At 46.4% G+C, this 20991-nt stretch overlaps 1 protein-coding gene across 1 annotated transcript; it reads left to right on the top strand.

Annotated features, from left to right (window-relative positions):
• Nucleotides 1–823: 823 nt before the first annotated feature.
• Nucleotides 824–4880, top strand: TOB1 (transducer of ERBB2, 1). The gene is made up of 2 exons (XM_081220674.1): nucleotides 824–1115; nucleotides 2945–4880. The coding sequence occupies exon 2, from the start codon at nucleotides 3089–3091 to the stop codon at nucleotides 4121–4123; it is 1035 nt and encodes a 344-aa protein (XP_081076800.1). The 5' UTR covers nucleotides 824–1115; nucleotides 2945–3088; the 3' UTR covers nucleotides 4124–4880.
• Nucleotides 4881–20991: the final 16111 nt, after the last annotated feature.

The raw sequence follows: 20991 nt of genomic DNA, 5'->3' as shown, positions 1-20991 counted from the left end.
CTCAAGCCACCCCCACGTCCGAGTTGCTGCCGGGTCTCACGGGGAGGTCTGATGTGAGAAGCGGAGGCAGTTAAAACTCACCTGGGCGGGAGGTGTGGCCAGGTGGTCTCTTCCCCACCCCAAGCCTGGCACGGCAGCTCTGGGTTCTGAGGTTGTCCCCCCCCGGATGGCAGTTGACCTAGGCCCTTGAGGTGATTAATATTCAATTAATCGGGTACACGAGTCCCCGTCACAGTTCGTCCTTTTTCTAGGCTCTCCTGGGTGCACTGGAGGCCGATTTGGTAACTCGTCCACGAGTGGGATTTTCCTCAGCCACAGTCCCACTCGGGTGGGACATTCTTTGTAAATTCTCCCCTCCCTCTCGGGGTCTTGGGCTCTCCTCCCCGTTTTCCCCAGCCGCTTCGCCCCCAGCTTCACTCCCCTCCCCCCTTCTCCCCGGCGCTCTCTGCCTAGACTGAGTCAGCCGTCCCAACCCACTTCTGTCGCCCTCACTGGCACGTCTCTCCCCCAATCCCTTTCCAAACCTTCTCTTAATCCCGCCCACAGTGACTCCAGGTCATCGGCTCATTGGCCACCCTGCAGCCCGAGAGGTGTGGCCTTGTCCACCCGGCCCTCCGCCGCCCGTCAGGACATGGGCCGGCGGGACCTGGCCAATGGCGTCCGGGGGCAGGGCAGGGGCGGAGCCAGTCGGCCAGGGTCTCCATTGCAGGGTGGGAGGGCGGGGAATGGTGACACCGCCCGGAGCTGCGTGACGCGGGGCGGGCGCGCGCATCCCTACGGGAGGGAATGGGGGCGGGGAGGAGAATATAAAACGAGAGGCGGGGCGCGCGCCTCGGCAGAAGGAGCGAAGCTCTGGCCCGGCGCAAAGTGCGCGTTCTACGGGGATGCTGGGCCGGGCACCGGGCTGTGTGGAGAAGTGAGCGCGCTCGCCTGACCCCGTCCTCGCCACTCCGAGCCAGAAGGGGCGAGCTCCTGAGGCCCTCGTCCTCCGCAACCTCCGCCCGGCGGCGTCGGCGTGCCCTCGGCCCGGCCAGCTCGCAGCCGCCTACCCTCCCGTGCCCCCGCCCTGCCGCCCCTTGTCCGCCCAGCGGCCGGGTCTGTGGTGTTAGCAGCCTGTAAGTATCGAGGGGCGGCGGGCGGGGTCAGGAGGAGGAGGGGCTGCAGCGGCGTAGAGCCCCGGACCTTCGGGGCTCGGGACGGAGGCGTCAAGGCCCGGGCGCGGAGGGGAGCCGCTCCCGACACCCGGCCTGAAGCGGCTCCGAGGGGCCCCGGCGCGCCCGGGGGCCGGTCGGCGCGTCGGGCTCAGCTGGGCCGGCTGACCGGGGAAGGGCGGCCGGGGGCGAGCTGACGGGAATTGGGGATTGGGGCGCCCGGGAGCAGCGGCTAGCTCGAGGGGAACGCTGGGGTCCGCGGGGCCGGTGGCCGCCGGGCCCGAAAATGGTGCCGGGGATCCAGTGCTCCCCGGGCTCTGGCTGGGTCCCAGGAGCCTCGGGGCGCGGGGGGTGCAGGGAGAGGCAGGTCGGGTTACGGCGGGGGGAGGGGAACGGCTGACCCGGTGCGGCCGGCGCCGCGACCCGCCCGGTGTCCGGCCCCCGGGCCCCGAGTGGTTGCTTTTCCATTTCTCGTGGCCTTCCTCCTCCTCCTCCTTGGGGGAGGAGACTTGCTTAGGCTCCGAGGGCTGTGAGCAGAAATCTAATGAGACCCAACTGGCTGTTTATGTAATTCTTCACGCTGCTGTCTTTAAGGCGTTGCTTTGAAACTACCTTCCGCCGAATCTGAATTTCGCTCGACTGCACCTTCAAGCATTTTGGCTTAATCAGCTGCCTTTGCTAGCACTCGGGCTTTCGGCTTGGAAAGTGTAGTTTGGGGGAAGCCGGGGATTCTTTTCCCTTTGTCACCAGGAATATGGCAAATGAGACAGATTAATACCAACTTGATTTTTTTAATGTCCTTTTAAATCAACCTCAGTGTACAAATAGATCTGCAAATATCTTGTTTGCCCTTGGTCTTTTCTTATCCCCACCCAGTGCTGATCCAGCAAACGTTTAAAGGTCGACCTTATCGTACATGCGTCTCCGGCTGTTCTCTTACCATGAGGGAGGGAGGTGGCTTTGAAAATCAGAATAAAACTCAGAAACCCTGCCCTTTAAACAGAATAATCAATAAAGTTTGAAATTAATTGTTTCTTTTGTTATACTTGATACCCAAGAGGTATTTTCAGATTTAGAAAAATACACATTGAAAAGAAAAGCATAGAGAAGCTCGAGTATTACATTATGTGCCCTTAGTATATTTAAAACAGCAACTGTGTAGGATAATTTGGTTCATAATTGTTGTTCACTAGGATGGCAATTCATTTTGTATTTAGTTCTTTTAACTTTACTATCATGTACTTTGGAAATTAAAATAATTTTCCTAACTTCTCAAATTTTGAAATGTTTAATGATGAAGCAGATTTAAGCAGTATATATCCAAAATGAACTGAAATACAGAATTCACTTCTAAGTTGATGAACAGGAGTATGACCAACTTCTAAAACAGCATATATATATGTATATATTATATGTGTGTATGTATATAGATAGGTATGCCGAGTTTAGTTTCCAATAAATATTCTTTTGAGAACTGCAGGAAGAAAAAGAAGAAATATGCTGTATATTCTGGGAATATTTTTCCTCTTAGAACTCTATTCAGAAACAGAAAGTAAATAATAGGGGTTTTTTTTTTTTATGTTGTTTTAACTGAAAATCCTGTTTTCCTTTGAGATTTGGATCTTCAATAAATAATTTTCGATTGTAAGTTCCTATATTTTGTGCTGATTATATTTTTCAGACTTTCTAGCCTATTAGACTTTTTCAAAAGTGAAATTACTTTGGGGTTAAAAAAAGGTTGTGGGACTTAACATTTATCTTATGTGGACATGTCTCCTTTTGTTTGCTTTAAGGAACAAGACCACTCAAGGTGAAGGATATCTACTAATACCAGCACTTTGAATGAAAATTTGTTTCTCTGCCACAAACTGAACACTTTTTTGTGTGTCTTGGGCGGGGGAGTTGAAATACAAACCTAATTTTGTGGCATAGCAGCTATGCAGCTTGAAATCCAAGTAGCACTAAATTTTATTATTTCGTATCTGTACAATAAGCTTCCCAGGAGACGTGTCAACATTTTTGGTGAAGAGCTTGAAAGACTTCTTAAGAAGAAATATGAAGGGCACTGGTATCCTGAAAAGCCATACAAAGGATCAGGGTTTAGATGTATACACGTAGGGGAGAAAGTGGACCCAGTGATCGAACAAGCATCCAAAGAGAGTGGTTTGGACATTGATGATGTTCGTGGCAATCTGCCGCAGGATCTTAGTGTTTGGATCGACCCATTTGAGGTTTCCTACCAAATTGGTGAAAAGGGACCAGTGAAGGTGCTTTATGTGGATGATAATAATGAAAATGGATGTGAGTTGGATAAGGAGATCAAAAACAGCTTTAACCCAGAGGCCCAGGTTTTTATGCCCATAAGTGACGCAGCCTCATCAGTGTCCAGCTCTCCATCTCCTCCCTTTGGTCACTCTGCTGCTGTAAGCCCTACCTTCATGCCCCGGTCCACTCAGCCTTTAACCTTCACCACTGCCACTTTTGCTGCCACCAAGTTCGGCTCCACGAAAATGAAGAATAGTGGCCGAAGCAACAAGGTTGCACGTACTTCTCCTATCAACCTCGGCTTGAATGTGAATGACCTCTTGAAGCAGAAAGCCATCTCTTCCTCAGTGCACTCTCTGTATGGGCTTGGCCTGGGTAGCCAGCAGAAATCACGGCAACAGCAACAGCCATCCCAGCCACCGCCGTCACCACCACCACAGCAGCAGCAACAGCAGAAAACCTCCGCTCTTTCTCCTAACGCCAAGGAATTTATTTTTCCTAATATGCAGGGTCAAGGTAGTAGTACCAATGGAATGTTCCCAGGTGACAGCCCCCTTAACCTCAGTCCTCTCCAGTACAGTAATGCCTTTGATGTGTTTGCGGCCTATGGAGGCCTCAACGAGAAGTCTTTTGTAGATGGCTTGAATTTTAGCTTGAATAACATGCAGTATTCTAACCAGCAATTCCAGCCTGTTATGGCTAACTAAAAAAAGAAAAGATGTATTGTACAAGTTAAAATGCTCGGACCCAAGGGGGATTTTTTTTTTTATATAAAACCTCCTTGAGATTTTTTTTTTTAAGCTTATAGTAAGGATACATTCAAGCTTGGTTACAAAAATAAAACATGCATCATTTTTCATTGCCAACCAAGCACAAAGTTATTTTATACTGACTGTATATTTTAAAGTATACTCTCAGATATGGCCTCTTACAGTATTTAAGATATAGCAAGGACATGGCTGATTTTTTTTTTTTTATAAAAAATTGGCACTAATAAGTGGGTTTATTGGTCTTTTCTAATTGTATAATTTAATTTAGTACAAAGTTTGTAAAATATCAGAGGATATATATATTGTTTCTACGACATGGTATTGCATTTATATCTTTTTACTACAGTGATCTGTAACAGCAGCAGCTTCATGTTGTATTTTTTTTACTGAAATTGTAAAATATCCATCTTAAAGACATCAACTATTCTAAATTGTGTACAGGATATTCCTTTAGTGGTGGAATTAAAACGTACGAATATTTGCTTTTTCAAAAAAATGTATTTTCTGTTAAAGGTTTAAAGATTTTTGCTATATATTATGGAAGAAAATGTAATCGTAAATATTAATTTTGTACCTATATTGTGCAATACTTGAAAAAAACGGTATAAAAGTATTTTGAGTCAGTGTCTTACATGTTAAGAGAGACTGAAATAGTTTATATTAAGTTTGTATTAAAATTCTTTAAAATTAAAAATGTTTATCGTGGTCTTTGTTTTTAAGCCTTTGCCAAAGATCTAATTCTGGAATTATGATGTTGTAAATGCTGATAAGGCAGAAAGATCTGACTCATTGAATCACAAAGGAATAATGGAAAGCTGTTGCTCCACTAGTACACAGATAGTAGTTTGCCACGTAAAAAGTTGTCCTAAAGCCTGCTTGGGACAGCTTTATTGTGTTTAGCAACTAACTCTGTTCATCCACATCTTGTCTCCCCACTATAGGGGTGGTATGCTAAGGCAAGTCAACCCTATTAAAATGTGTCATGCTGACATCTAAGACAGAGTCAGGTGATAAAATGAAATTCACTGATGTAAACTGAGAGGATTTATTTGAAATGTATATGGAGAAAGAAACCATTGGATCAGTTTTCTATTTCTGCATGGGAGATGAATAGCTTAGAAAACTTGCTTGACGAAGCAGCTGACCTAACTATTTAAAAAGAAGATTTAGGTCTGTTTTTACTAATCCTTAACACTGAGTTTAGTCATTGTAGGTAGCTGGAGAATGATGATTAAAATCTATTCAAGATTGGACAGGTATTTATATTAGTATTTGTGTGCATTTTCCTAACAAAAAAGTTGACACACAGTTTTTGGGTTGGTTTTGTTTTGCAAGCAGATAGCCAACCTGCTGGTTTGGGACGTCAAAGATTAGTCATAATCTGTCAAATTGTGGTGGCTCGTTAAGGATGGAGTTGGTTTTTTTCCTAAGTGATGAGTTGGAAAGGTGAGCCTATCTTTAAACTAAAATAATGAGTCATTTCACTGTTTATATGTCCATTGATACAGTGTTGACATCGTATTGGGGAGAAAATTGTCTTGAATTGGAAAAATAACCTTCTCTGCTTTTTTAGTAAGAAACCAGCACTGTCTGGGTTACTTGTGAAATAAGTTTGGTCTCAAATGAGTTTTTTGGACACCAGAGTCTACAAAAGCGTTTTGTCTGCTACCCTCTCGGTTTAGAGCAATAAAAAGTTTTAAGGAAACAAGCTGGAAATAACAGAGCTAAGCTGTTCTGTCGGCTCCATGGTGAGGCCTTTGTCCTTTAGTGGACAGCATGAGGCTATGAGGAAGTACTGGGGTAGTGACTGGAACCGGCAGAGACTGGTCTGCCTATGCTATCAACTGTGTGCTTTTGTGATCACAAAGTTTGAATAGCTGTAAGAACAGAGTAATGGTTTTAAGCACTAGTTTCTACTAGAAACTTTTGGGTGAAGTTATCCTAGGCTTAACTGGAAGAAAACTGCCTTTTTATAAATGAAGAAAGGCTCAAGTTAACTTTCTAAAAATCAAAAGGCAACTGGCCAATAGGTACACAATCGAATTTGTAACAATCTGGAACACTAATACATATATCCAGATTTTAAATAATTGAGCTTAATGTAAGTATGAATATCAGGTCTTGGGGATATGTGTACTGGCAAAAAAAATCTTAGGGAAATTAAATGTTGGTACATATGTTGGCTTGGTGCTGAAAAAGTTAACTCAATTTTATCTTGATTGGTCTCCTAGCACCCCTTAGAAAACCTTAGAAAAGTTTACATCTTAGTCCCAAGTCTTTTTTCCACCACTGCCATCACACTTTTGACCCTCTGTGTGGAGACTTTTAGTTTACAATTTTGATGAGTTAGTTGTCTTAAAGGTGTTTTTCCATTTTTTTGTCTTCGATACCTATAGATACTGTGGCAGCCTCTGAATGGCCCTATCCTGGTGTCCCTTTGTTTCCCATCTTCTAAAATCAGGTGTATTGTTAAATCTCCTTTGAATAACTTTAACCTATATTAGATGGCAAATGTAGACCTTCAGTCAAAATGCCTCCTTAAAGATAACACTGTTTACTGTGATAAACTTCTTAGTTTTTGAAGGTGAAACTGAAGTTGCCCTGAATTTAAAGTGTTTTTCTAATGTGTATTGGTGTTAATATCATTCTCGTATGTACCCACATTTTAATTGAGAGATTTAATCTAACAAATCTTCAGGACTTAAGTTATTTTAAAATAAGTCAGTGTAACATACAGAGAAGATAAAGTACAGTTGAGCCTTGAACAGCACGGGGGTTAGGAGGGGCACCCACCCTCCACTCAGCCGGAAATCCATGTGTAACTTATAGTCAGCCCTCCATACCTGCGGTTCTGCCTTGAGGAGTCCACCAACCACAGATCGTGTAGTATTATAGTATTTGCTACTGAAAAAAATCCACATATAAGTGGACCCACACAGTTCAAGCCCATATTGTTCAAGGGTCAACTGTACCTCTTCTTGCACATAACTTAAACTAATGAAGTAAAATGCTGGTTGGAGACCTTCCTACACAAACAGAAAATAGCATAAGTATGGCACATCAAATATATTTCCTTGCTTGCCTAGAATACATGCATTTGTCAGAAGCAGGATAACAGTACTCTAGTACAAGATCAGGTAAGAGGGGAAAACCTTATCAGAAGACAAAGATGTAAAATCGCCATTGCTTTAATAAAACCCATCATAGTGCGTCAGTCAGCGGATGCTTAATCCATTGGCCTAGGAGGTCACTCTAGATCAGAGTTTTTCAGTTTTTTTGTTATATTAGGAAGATATCGTTGGGTTTTTTTCTTAATTATGTTTTATTGTTTTATTGTTTTATTATATATATATTTTTTACTGTGCCACACGGCTTGTGGGATCTCCGTTCCCCGACCAGGGACTGAACCTGGGCCACAGCTTCCAAATCCTAACCACTAGACCACCAGGGAGCTCCCACAGGAATATATCTTCATGTTTAAAGGACCTAGGACCGGGAATTCCCAGGCGGACCGAGGGAATAAAGGACCTAGGACCAATACCTGTGTGCATGCAGTTGGAAAATTAGTACAACACTTGTACTTTTTTAATGTTTTAAATCATTCAGTTAAATAGTTATATATCATTTACTATCTGCCATGCACAGTTCTAACCCAGTTTACAGAAGGAGAGCTGAGACACGGCTTAATATTTCATGGCCAGTAAGTGGTAGGGTTGGGATTCAAACTCAGAGAGTCTGGTTCCAGAGTTCTTGGTCTTAAGCTCTATGCTTTGTTCCCTCCAACTGGTTGCTCCTCTAATTTGAAGTCAGGGGAATAAGACCATTTTTGATGTATTAGCCACATGACTTGTAGAATCTCTCTACAAGAGTGTTAATGAGAAGGGTCTAGTGGGAGGCTCTTAGCCATTCTCCAGTCATGATGTTTTGAGAGAGATGCTTTGTATTTCCAGTGGCCATAAACTATAATCACAGGCTATCTGGAAATGTTTTTAGAAATCATTAAGTTATATCAATGCTCTAATTTTGTTGATTTTCTTAATTCAGTTGTGTTGATTACTTCTTTTATTTTGGAACCACTGGATGATTCCTTCAGATTGGGTAAGAGCTGTAGATTCAGTGGCCCTATTACTTCTAAGTAAAACTGTAAACATTGACCTCCTGGAGCTATTTTCACACACATTCCTTACCTGTGCTGTTGATAAAAGATATAAGGAAAGGCCAAGTAAACTATCAAAACAGTCTTCAACAATGTGTTTCCAGTACCTATGATTTAAGTTACTTTGAAAAACTATCTTAAGGCACACCTTTGTAATTCATGATTTCTATATGTATAGATGTTGTGATAACTGGTCTTTTTGCTTTTATTTTTAAACCTTAAGGAAACCAAATGACCTCTTATTTCAAACTGATTCTGAAAGACTTTCTTAAAAAAGATCAATATATTGGTTTAAAATAAGAAGTGGTCACATTTTAGAAGCATATGCTATTATGAATGAACTTATATTCCCTTTATTGTTGCTATTAGTTTTGAACATGTTTAAACTGCACAATAAACAAAACTCAGTTTAAAAATAGCTCAGAAGGGACTTCCCTGGTGGCGCAGTGGTTAAGGATCCGCCTGCCAGTGCCGGGGGACACGGGTTCGATCCCTGGTCCAGAAAGATCCCACATGCCGCGGAGCAACTAAGCCCGTGCGCCACAAGTTTTTTTTTTTTTTTTTTGCTGTACGCGGGCCTCTCACTGTTGTGGCCTCTCCCGTTGCAGAGCACAGGCTCCGGCCGCGCAGGCTCAGCGGCCATGGCTCATGGGCCCAGCCACTCCGCGGCATGTGGGATCCTCCCGGACCGGGGCACGAACCCGTGTCCCCTGCATCGGCAGGCGGACTCTCAACCACTGCGCCACCAGGGAAGCCCGCGCCACAACTATTGAGCCTGCGCTCTAGAGCCCACAAGCCACAGCTACTGAATGAAGCCTGCGCGCCTAGAGCCCGTGCTCTGCAACAAGAGAAGCCACCGCAATGAGAAGCCCGTGCACCTCACTGAAGAGTAGCCTCGCTCACCGCAACTAGAGAAAGCCCGCACAGCAACGAAGACCCAACACAGCCAAAAATAAAATAAATAAAAAATTAATCAATTAATTAAAAAAAAAACTCAGAAGAATTTCTGTAGTTTCTATATGGATTAAATCTTGTTATACTAAGTGCCTACTAGTTTGATTTTGGGTTAGTTAGAATTTGATTGGACCAAATATTGCTGAACCACTAGATGGGCTTTTGGAGGTTTAGATTAGGGTAAAAGTCTTGTCAGTAATGGTATTTGACTTGTGAATAGTAAACCTCTACTAACCATTTCTCAATATTTGAGTTTTAAGATTTCTATTTTCGAAGACGTGCTTCATACATGTAGTCTGTAAGTGGAGTTTTGAGATCATCTTACAATTAGGCAAACCTTAGAAAAAACATTGGGAAGCAGCTCGTGTCTGGAGGCTATTGGAAATTATGGGTCTAATTCCTTCCTTAAGCGTATTAAGTAATTTGACTCAGATGGCTCAGTTTCTTCATCTGCAAAGTAAGTACGGTGATATCAGTACACTTCCTCACAGAGTTTTGAGGAAGCAGTCACCTTGCTATGAAGAATTGTAATGTGTTCTTAGGGGCTTACAGTATGTAGAAGCCACGAGGTCCATATTTGTTGTGTTGCCCTTTGAAATCAAAAAAGTAAATGAAGACCATAACTGTCTTTATTATAGTCAACATTTTGTTGTCCAGTCTATTATTTGCATCACCAGAGAATTAAATAAAAATTTTACAGTAATATCCTAAAAGCTATTCTATTCATGTTTCAGTAATAAATACCACTGAGTTTGTTTTCTAGTTTTGAGTCGCTGATAGGGAAACCAGTGTTTCAGCATTCTTTTTTATACAATCAGCAAGTTGATTTAAACCCAGTATACAAGTTGGCGTTCCTTTTGGGAGCAGCCAAAAATGTTTGCTAAAGTGTCCACACTGCTGTGAAAAGTATTGAAATGATTGTTCCTAAACAGTACTGCTCAGGAATAGGAGTTGAAATGTAGCTCTGGCGGTAGATGTGTCATGTGGATAATGGTGCTAGCTTTATTTTAGTGCAGGTAGAAAAGGAGGTTTGCTTTACAGGAGGGAAAAACATTGAGGACTTGGAAGGAAAAACACATTCCTCCTCTGGCATTCTGAGCACTTTACTTCACTGATAAAATATGACCAGCGTGCAGAGCAGAGAACAGGTGTAAAATATTTTTAGACAAACCTTGGCGTATACTGTGGGTCGCATCCCTTCTGTCTATACACTCAAGTCTTTCAAAAATAATTATGGAAAAACCACATTTACAAAATAAGCTAGACATTGCTTTTATGTTTTTTTTTTGTACTAAATGTGAAAGTCAAACATAAACTTCTTTCCCAACCATCAGGTTGCGGCTATTTTTAAAAACTGGTTCTCCACACGCCCTTTGACAGCTCTTGAGTCTCCTTTTCTCTTCCTTCCTTAGTGCTGTTGAGAGAGCTGGGAGAATATGGCACCATAGCCTCTTTTGGAGCGTGAAAGCTAGGTTGTGATATTTCCCCAAACTACATTCTAATTCAAAACAATTTTGTACTTCCTTTAGGCTAGAAAGAAATAGGACAAGCATGGACATGGTATCCACCTAGCTGGGTTTCAAGCAGATGGGTATAAACTGATGACTTCTGGATGCTGATAGCCGTGAACACTGGATACTCCTTCTACGAGTGTGGTTTCAGAAGTGGAATCATAGGACTCTACAACTGTCTCTTTTAATTCAGAGTCCAGATGCCCTGTGACACGGGTTCAGTAGTTCTAGGCACAGTTCCTTTTTCTGTTTTGAACTAAATGCAGGTACTCCTTTCAGATGGCTTTTCCTGGCCACACTTCCACCATCCATGGATTCATTTCTAGTAAGGATGAAGGTGGGATTTTGATTTGTTTTGTAATGATCATATCTGTTCACTGATAATCCAGATCTGCCTACTGACCTCAGAACTCTTTTTTTTAAAAAAAAGAACACACCTTGTTTTGTAAACTACCTGCCATTCTTTTTTTTTTTTTTTTTGGCCACACCGCTGAACCAGGGATCGATCCCGCACCCCCTGCCGCAGAAGCGTGGAGTCTTAACCACAGGACTGCCAGGGAAGCCCCAATTCATTTTAAAGCTCTATAGAGTCTTTGTGACTTACTTTCTGCTAACTCCTTTCTATTTTCAGGAAACATGACGGGGATCCCTAAACCATTTCAATCCAATGCTTAAGATAGCTGCAGTCCTTGGGCAGCCTTTCTAGAAACTAAGGTGTCACCAGAGGCCCTTTAACTAGAGACTTTGAGAACAACCCGGTTTTCACAAGGCTATAAAGGGTTTTGCCTGGAGAAATTTCAGCTTTTTGAATCTTACAATAGGTTGGAAAATAGATTGGAAGAAAGGCAGGAAGCATTTTTTTTTTTTTTTGTAATTTAGGAAGAAACGTTTTTTGGAAGGATACTCTTGTTCATTATCCGAGCCACAAAAGTTCAAAGAACTTTTCGGGTTCTGTATAAAAGGAATAGAGAGACAAAGGTAAGACCTTATCTCCCCAAGAGCCTCTACCAGAGGAGAAGAGTCTGGCAGCAGGTAGAGAGGAGATTAGGGTATGTCTCCTCTATCTGCCCCTCCTTCACGTGTGGGAAAGGTGAGAGAAGGGTAAAGGAGGGAGCCTGTGTGTGAGCCGTGGGACTCATCCTGGAGATTGTTTCCCCTGATGGACGCTTTGCAGAAGTTTGGAGACCCAGGACAAGTTTCCTAGTCCAGGCACACCACACTTTCCTGATGATTACGAGTTTTCTTCCAGGCTTTGACAGTGGGTAGGCAGCTACACCAGTACCTTACATGCTATCTATCTGAATGACGATGATTTTAATATTATCAAAGGTCTTGTGGAGTCCAGAGGCAATAACCAACCTCGGAAGCTCAATAATAATCGTCAACATTTCATAGTATGTACTGTGTGCAAAATACTGTTCTAAGCAATTGTACATTTTAGCTCACTTAAATTTCATAAGAAGCCTCTGAAGGCTATGCTATTTCCCTCATTTACAGAGGGAAGTAGAGTTTGTGACATAGTTACCCCCAGTAGAGTCAGGATTTGAACTGTGGGATTCTGTTTCCAAAGTCCACGATCCTTAACCATTACCCTGCTCCTTTGACCTCCGTAGGAAGGCTTTATGAAAGAACCACACTTGATCAACTAGGAGACAGTATGTATAAACTGCACTTTGTGCCACTTCCCTCCCCACACACCTAGCCTGGTCCTGTAAGTGGTCATTGGCTCAGCAACCCCAAAATTGTGTTAATATCAGCCTTTGCCCGGCACAGTTAGGAAAGGGAAATATGCTGCAGAAACACAATGGGGAGTGGGTTATAAGAGTTTGCAGGTCATGGGCTAGTTTTATGTACCCACATCCTACTGCTGTCTGGGTGCTCAGATTCTCTGAGAAGTAACTCAAGACACTTCATGCACCTGAAGTCTTTGGTCCTGGGCTTTACTAGTCCTTATGATAGATAGATAGCAAAAGGGTCAGGTTGACTCGAGGGTCAGATTCCATTCAAGTGCCTAAACTGTATCAAACAAAGTGAGGTAGCATTTACAACAGCCCCTGTGTTCACCCCCTTAACACGTTTATTGACCATCTAACTAGGTTAGGAGCTGGCGATGACATATATAAACTTTTAGGACCTTTCCAATGGCTTACACTCTAGCAAATGAACACACACAGAGAAATAATCATACACAGGAGAATATGGAGGTATGAACGGAGAAAGGGAGAGATCATGTCTATCCGAGGGGTTCTAAACTGGAGAGGAGTAATCAAGTTATGAAGAATGGGTCGCCTGGGGAAGCATGGGCGCTCTCAAATTCCCAGCTGCAGTGGAGGAAACACTTGGTCTTGGTTCCTTTTCTTCATCTGACGTGTCCACAGTGGGAGACTTTGTGCCAACTCTTAGGAAAACAAAAAAGCAGAGGAAATCTGGCCCTGCTGCCAGCCCATCACTCCCAGGAAAAGCTGCCTTTGACTTTGGACATTGTAATTTTGTTTCATTGTTCCAAGCTTTGAACAGAAATATTGTGAAAGAGAGGTGGTTTAGAATTTCTTTATTCATGAGACCCAGGGGTGGGATGGGGAGGTCAGGGAAGAAGTAGTGGTAGTGAGGGAGGGGAAGTACAGGGGGGGCGGCTCCGGTTCCTATCCTAGTTTCAGTTTAAATGCGTATCTTAAAAACCTCCTCAGGCTAGAAGCTCCCTCTAGGGGTCATCTCATTTGTTGTCCTACCTTTAGAGACAAAACCTCTGTTTTTGTAATTATCAGGGTTCACAGCAGATAGTGCCCTTCCAGAAGTTGGTGTCGGTGGAATCTGTGTGTTCACTGCACAAATTCAGACACCCCCAGCTCTGGCCAAGGCTACTATCTTTTCAGAGCTCAGCTGTTCGGCTTTCCAGTTTGGCTTTTTCGATGCTTATAATATCTTCCAGTCTGAGCATAAATCAAAAAAAGGACTTTGGCAGGGAAGCTTTGTAATATCTAAGCAAGACATTGACAGCCACAAATAACTTTTCCCCTGGGTCACTTTCCCTGAGCAATGCTTTTCTAGAGTCTCCCCCAAGTTTCCCTGGCGGCTGAGCACTGTCATCTACTGAAAATACTGCCCCACGCTGGCCAAGCCCCTTCCCGTGACCTGGGACTGTTCAGAGAGCATCACTGTGCTTTATGAAACGTGGATCTTGCATTGGAACAGAAAACATCAGCGTCTGATCCCTGTCTCACCCCAACTTCACCAGGAGGGATAGAGGTCTAGGCCCCACAAGTTTGCCTCCAGACTCCTTAGTAACCGCTAAGAACTAAGCAAGAATGTTCTACAGGAGTGTCGGGGTTTCATTAAGCCTCCAAATAAAATTACTCCTGGTAACTCTACAGGAAAAGAGTATGGGCCTTGGGGTCAGACTTCGAATTGAATCCCAAACTCACCCTCCTATAGCTGTGCCCCGTTAAACTTATTCAGCCTCAGATTTCTTATCTGAGAAAGCCTACTTGTTACGTTTAGTGTGAGGACCGTGTAAGGGATCTGAAGCATTGAGCGTAATCCTCTTCCCCACAGGGAATTACCTGAACTCTCTCTACTCTTCTGTGAGAGGGGCTTGCATCCCCATCTCTTTCTGTCTCTCGGCCTGTGGCTTAGCCTTAACGGCATGTGATCAGCATATTTAGGGGAGGTCAGCTGGCCTTAAACATGCCTTTTCATAAGAATCCTACGAAGTGAAACTTGCTGGTGGATTAGCAGGGAGAAAGGAGGAAGCAAATGAGAAAACTGTACTTCACTATTCTTGAATCTGTGGTGGAATATCTTATACATGTGGTTAAATACATGGGCTTTGGAGTCACATAGACCAACCTAAGCTTGGATTCCTGCTTGGCCAGGGGCCTTGGGCAAGTTATTCAATCTCTCTGAGCCTCAGTTTCATCATCTCTGAAACGGAGAGAATATTAAATGGAGGTGAATGATATACACACCACAGGTGTGTAAATATTTAATGAGATAGTGTATGTTGAGCGCATATTAGGTGTTGCAGGCTATTAGTGATGGAAATTATTAACCCTCCCATCAGGGCATCTAGGTGGTAAAGAGTGGGTATCTTCCATGAGGCCTGAGGTGGGGATGGGTTGCCATCTGTGTAAGTCTCACTGAAGCTGCATTCCGCTCATCCGTGAACACCAGCTTTTCCTCTTATTAGGGTCACAGGGTGAAATTGTTGGTTGTGATGACTGAGAGGATTACTTGAGTCTGAGTTGCTGGTCACACCAAAACTCTGAGGCTGTTTCCCCTTTTATTCTGTTGCCCTTTTTGGTGCATTGAGATGGGGAGTGGTGCTTGAAATAAAGGGTAAGAACTCAGCTCCAGGGACTTCCCTGGTGGCGCAGTTGCCAACGCAGGGGGAATGGGTTCGAGCCCTGGTCTAGGAAGATCCCACATGCCGCGGAGCAACTAAGCCCGTGGGCCACAACTACTGAGCCTGCACTCTAGAGCCCACAAGCCACAACTACAGAGCCCTCACGCCACAACTACTTACTGAGCCCATGTGCCACAACTACTGAAGCCTGCGCACCTAGAGCCCGTGCTCCGCAACAAGAGAAGCCACCGCAATGAGAAGCCCGCACACTGCAACGAAGAGCAGTGCCCACTCACCGCAACTAGAGAAAGCCCGCATGCAGCAACGAAGACCCAACGCAGCCAAAAATAAAAATATAATAAAATAAAAATTTTTAAAAAAGAACTCAGCTCTACACTTGGATGTATTAAAGCTGGGAATGGTGGGGAAATGCTCTTAGGGCCTCCGTGGAGGTCTCAGAGGTTCCCCACCTCTACCTCATTACCACACTTGTCTCTGCTTGCTTCCAACCACCCAACCCAGAGTGTGTGTCTCTCTTTCCCTTCCTCTCGCTTCTCTCCTCCCTGGCTACCCTTATCCTGGACTCTTCCTTTGTCAGCAAAGGAGACTGCATCTGTTCTTACTTTGCTGTCCAAGGGCCACTTTGGGGAGAGGGGCCTGTTCTCATCTCCTGGTTCTTTCTAGCCACAGGTGGGAACATGCAACAGCAATTATTTCCAACCAGCTGGAGCAATCAGGCCCAGGACTGACTACTACTGGAGAGGCACTATGGAAACCATTATTATTCCGTTTTACAGGTGAAGATACTGAGGCACGAGAGGTTAACTTACCCAAAGTCACAGAGCCAGTATTGGAGCCCAAGTAGTTTGACTCAAGAGCCCATGCTCTGCCATGACTCTGGCCTTTCCTCACGGCCACTCACCCTGTATACCAGGGAAATGTGGGGGCCCTAAGGCCTAAAACCTCTGGTGCCTCTTTTTAAAGTCTTATGCAATTCAGTTCTAACAGCAATGACCCTAACAAACAAATTAATTCTTAGCCCTTTATTCAGCACTTCCACAGACGTCTCTGAAGAGCTGTGGGGCACCTGGCCCACTAGTGAGAGCACTTTCACAGTTGTCGTGGGCACTGTGCCATGCCATGAGGGGATTTGGCCTGTAGCCCCTACTGTCTACCTCCCATCAGCAGCCCCGCTCTGTCATATTTAGCTAAAAGTTTGGTAAACTCCTCTTCCCCTGAGTGCCACAACTGTTGGGTCTTGGTGTGAATGTACTCGTTTGTGTACCTCTTTAGGAAATCTGGGATATTGAGAAAGGCCATCAAGAACTGGATTTGCAAGACGGCTTAACAGAAGCCTTCTGGGAGAAAAGATGAGGGGATTTTTCTGAGGCTGAGATTAGAGCCTAGAGACAGTACGGCAAGTCCAAAAGCCCTTGTGGCGGTAGGATCCATGAGACCAAAACCAGGAACAGGAATCCCTGGAGTCCTCGGCAGGGCAGGAGCGTAGAGTCAGGGCCCGCAGCCCTACACAAGATCTCTGCCGGAGAAAACAAGAATGAACGGTTTAATCCTTTGTAACAGGGCTATCCAACAGAATTTTCTCTGATGATGGAAATAGTCTATGTCTGTGCTGTTCAATATGGTAGCCACCAAGCTACATGAAATGTGACACTTGGGTTATAGCTAGGGGGGCTGAGGAACTGAATTTAAACATTTTATTTCCTATGCATTTACTTACATGAATTCAATACTAACGATTGGAGGGTGCAGCTTTGTGACTTTCTGTGCAGCCTTGGCGCTCCTGGAGGTCAGGGGCCAGTTAGAAAAGGTGGTTATGGATGTTCAGGAGGGGAACGGCCATTTGGGGCCCTCAGCCTTCAGCTGAAATGGTTAAAATATATATGTTACCCTGGAAAGAATTAAGGGCATTACAGTCAGACAGACCTAGGTTTGAATCCTGGCTCTTCCATTTATCAGCCTTATGACCTTGGGCAAGTTTCCTTTAAACATTTAGATTCAGATTCAGCATCTGTAAAACAGGGCCAATAATACCTCTGAGGTCATCTCTTCCTCCATAAGGGCTGCAGGGCTTGCTTCATTCAGTCACTCATTCATTCCACAAGTATCTGTCGAAACCCTCTATGGTCACGCCTTGTGCTGTGAACAAGGCCCTCCCGTTGCCTAGGGTGGGGTCTAGCAAACGGTGAAATAGTAAAAGATGTAGCTGAGAGAAGGTTGTGAGGATTAAACTGGACAACATTTGTAAAGTGCCTGATCAGAGTTGTTCGCACTCGGGAATTCCCTGGCAGTCCAGTGGTTAGGACTCAGCGCTTTCACTGCCAGGAGCCTGGCTTTGATCCCTGGTCAGGGAGCTGATATCCCACAAGCCCCACGGTGCAGCCAAAAAAAAAAAAAAATGTGGTCCCAGAAGAGCAGCATTAACAGAACCTGGAAGCTTAAAAAAAAAGTGTTGTTCACCCTCAAGTGCCCATCCGTCCTCTTCTGGCTCTGTGTTCCTACCCTGCTGGGGTTCCTCACCACTTCCCCAGGCCCTGTCTCTACTTCCTGGCTGTTCACACAGAAAGAAGACAAAACTGTCACCATCCTCTGCCAGAACTGGGTGTGTCCCTCACACCAAGACAGAAAACAAATGATCAGAATGGGTATATCTTCATCCTGCCAGGTCTCTAGCCGTATCCTGAAGACCTGAAAAGGACAAGATACACACCCAAGTACCTAACGTCACCCCAACAGACACGCTGGGAAGAGGCCCTACCTCTGGGAGGGTCCAGTCCAGGAAGCATTGGAGATGCAGCCTATTCTCCCCTTGTCTGGGTGTCCAGGGTGCTGCTGGATACCTGGATGTCAGAGCTTCACGTCCTGGGGTAAGTTGGGGTGGGACACAGAGACTCCAACCCAACCCCAAAATAGGAGCCAGAGAGGCGGGCAGGAGAGGGTGGGGGACTGCCCACCTGCCTGCCCTACCCGCGCCCTCAGGGCAGTGCTAGCTAGAGGGTTAGGCTTCCTTCCTCCTGACAGCTTGAGTGTCACTCAACCTCAGGGCACATTCCAGAATGAGGCCACAGCCAAGAATAGGTCCCAGGAACCCTGCCCTCCATCCTGCCTGTATTAATCACACACTCCCAGAGCAGGAGGGAGACTTCAGACTCCTTGGGGAGGTGGAAGGAGAAGGAGAGAGTATCAGGAAGTGGGGCAAAAGGAAGGAAGACCCCGAAGGAGCCCTTCACAGCGCTGTGGGCTCCAGTGCACCGCGTGACCCTTGGTCCCGGGACCATTTGTTCATCCAGCGAATCCCTCTGGATCTCTGCAAGCTGGGCCCACAGGCCTCCCAGAGCCCTAAGCAGTGACTCTGGCCGGGGATCAGGGCAAGTGCAGAGGGAGATGGAGACTTGGAGAAGAGTGTGCAGCCTGGGCACAGCGGAGGCTCCCCAAGGAGCTGAGTCTTGAAGGATGAGCGGGCTCAGGAATCTAGGCCAGGACCGCTCACGTGTGTGATAGAAATACCATGTGACACGTAACCGCATAAGCGTGGGGTGGTGTGCATGTGGCTGACGGAAGACAGGCTCTTTGGGGTCCTGATGGGATTGCACACTGCCCAGCCCAGAGCCGTGTGTGTGTGTGTGTGTGTGTGTGTGTGTGTGTGTGTGTGTGTGTGTGTGTGTGTGTGTGTGTGACATGCTGGGAGAAATAGCATAGCATGAGCGTTAAGAGCGTAGGAGTCACGCTGCTTAGGTTCAGATCTTGGCTGTGCCACTTAGAGGCCGGGTGATCTTGGACAAGCTTCTCGTCTCCTCCAGCCTCAGGTTTCCCACCTACAAAATAGCATTCTGTCTCCCACAGGCGGACGGAGATGACAAGAGATGACCTCCAGTACCTGCCCTGCAGTAAGCGCCCACTCAACGTGGATGTTACAGCAGGATGGTGGGACGCGGGGCGCAGTGCTCAGTCCGAGGAAACCGCCACGTAGCTGCACTTATTCACCCCCTTCACTCATCAGCTTCCGCCCCCGGTCCCTGCTCTCTGGCCCCACTGTTGAGGGGTGACATCAGACTAGGGAGCAGTGTGTCCTCGGAGGCTGGAGGGGCTGGGGGACTCAGAGGGTGGAAAAAGCCAAGCTGTCCTGCCCCTGTCTTGTCCTCCTCCAAGCGGAGGCCTCAGAGCTGGTCTGGAGACAGCCGGTACCAGAACAAGCCTCTGAAGGCAAACAGAGAGATGGGCTAGAGGCAGAGGAGGGTGGAGAGAGGGACCAACAGATGCAAGCAGGGGAGTCTGACCTCGACCTGAGTTCAGGAGGGCTCAATCCCCCTATATCCTGGGGCCAAATCTTCCCGACTGGGTAGGCTGGCCTCCCTAGGTCACCTGGCAACCAGGCCCTGGGAATTCAGTTCAGCCTGTACTCAGTACCTCCCAGAAGTCAGTTACTAATTAAGGCCTGGGTGACAGGGAGAGACACAGACTTGGTTTCAAGGACAGAAAATAAATGCCATGTGGCAGGTCCACCACGATCATGGATACTATATCACCCTTTCCCCAAGTACCCATATTTTCCAAATCCCAAATCAACCTATGTGGGGTGGTCAGTTTGGGATGTATTCTGAGCAGCAGAATACAACCTTTGAAGCTGCGTGGTCACTGAGCCTGTGACAGCTGAGGTCTGGATGGAAGGGTGAGGGGAGGAGAGCAGTCCTGGGGGGCTGCTGTCAGCCAGGGAGCTGCTGAGGGCACAGAGGGGGCCCAGGGGCAGCCATCTGTGCCAGGGTCTGTTTCCCAGACTTTTCAGTGTGACACAGTGAATAGGGTCGAGCACCCCAAGTCTCCATGAAGTGCTGTCTTACAGATGAGGAAACTGAGGCTCAGAGGGATGGTGGATATGTGTCAGAGCCCAAATTCAACGCTAGGTGGGTCTGACTCCACAGGCTGGGCCTTCCCACCCTGCCAAGCTGGGGATGGCGTGTGACAGGGACCCCAAGTCTGCAGCTGTGTGTGGGCAGTGCCTGAGATCAGATCCCCTGAGCCTCACACCTCCACCAGGTAGTCACAGGGCTCAGCCCCACATCTGTGCAAGTGGAGGGAAGAGGGGAGGTGACGGGCACTGGCATGTGGACACTTGCCCCCTCGGGCTCTAAGGAGATGTGCTATTTATTGGCACCTCAGCCTAGAAGCAGGTGCAACAGTGTGTCCCCACTCTGAGGGAAGGCAAGGAGTCACTTCCTGGTTCCTGGACCCGAAAGGGGCAGGGCCTGCGGCTGGTGCTCACACCTTCTTGGGTTTTATTTGCGGTACGCGGGCCTCTCGCTGCCGTGGTCTCTCCCGTTGCGGAGCACAGGCTCCGGACGTGCAGGCTCAGCGGGCCCAGCTGCTCCGTGGCACGTGGGATCTTCCCGGACCGGGGCACGAACCCGTGTCCCCTGCACCAGCAGGTGGACTCTCAACCACTGCACCACCAGGGAAGCCCACACCTTCTTGTTTAAGTTCTGTGCTCAGCACTTTCCCAGTGGTGACTTGAGAAGCTCCCGCTCCTCTGGCCTCTCTTCTCTCTCAGGGAGGAGCTTGTCTTCTCCATCCTGGCCCCTCCTTATTGCAGAGAATTATCTCTAAGGAGGGATTGACCCGGGCTGGGTTGGGCTGGGCCCGGATTCCTCCTTGGGGCTATGGCCCGGGAAGACCAGGGAAGTGGACAGGGGTCAGGTGTCCCTCGGGCTTAGCTGGCTCCCAGCCTAGGGGACAGACAAGCTGGGAGCACGCCCTGGCTGAAAGCTCCTGAACACATCTCTGGGGAGGGGAGCAGCCAGGAGCCTGGCACCAAAGATGCTGTGCCTCA

Source organism: Mesoplodon bidens, assembly GCF_964165515.1.
Source record: "Mesoplodon bidens genome assembly, chromosome: 19".
Classification (NCBI taxonomy): domain Eukaryota; kingdom Metazoa; phylum Chordata; class Mammalia; order Artiodactyla; family Ziphiidae; genus Mesoplodon; species Mesoplodon bidens.
The sequence above is the reverse complement of the archived record's forward strand: the minus strand, read 5'-3'. Positions and strand labels throughout refer to the sequence as shown.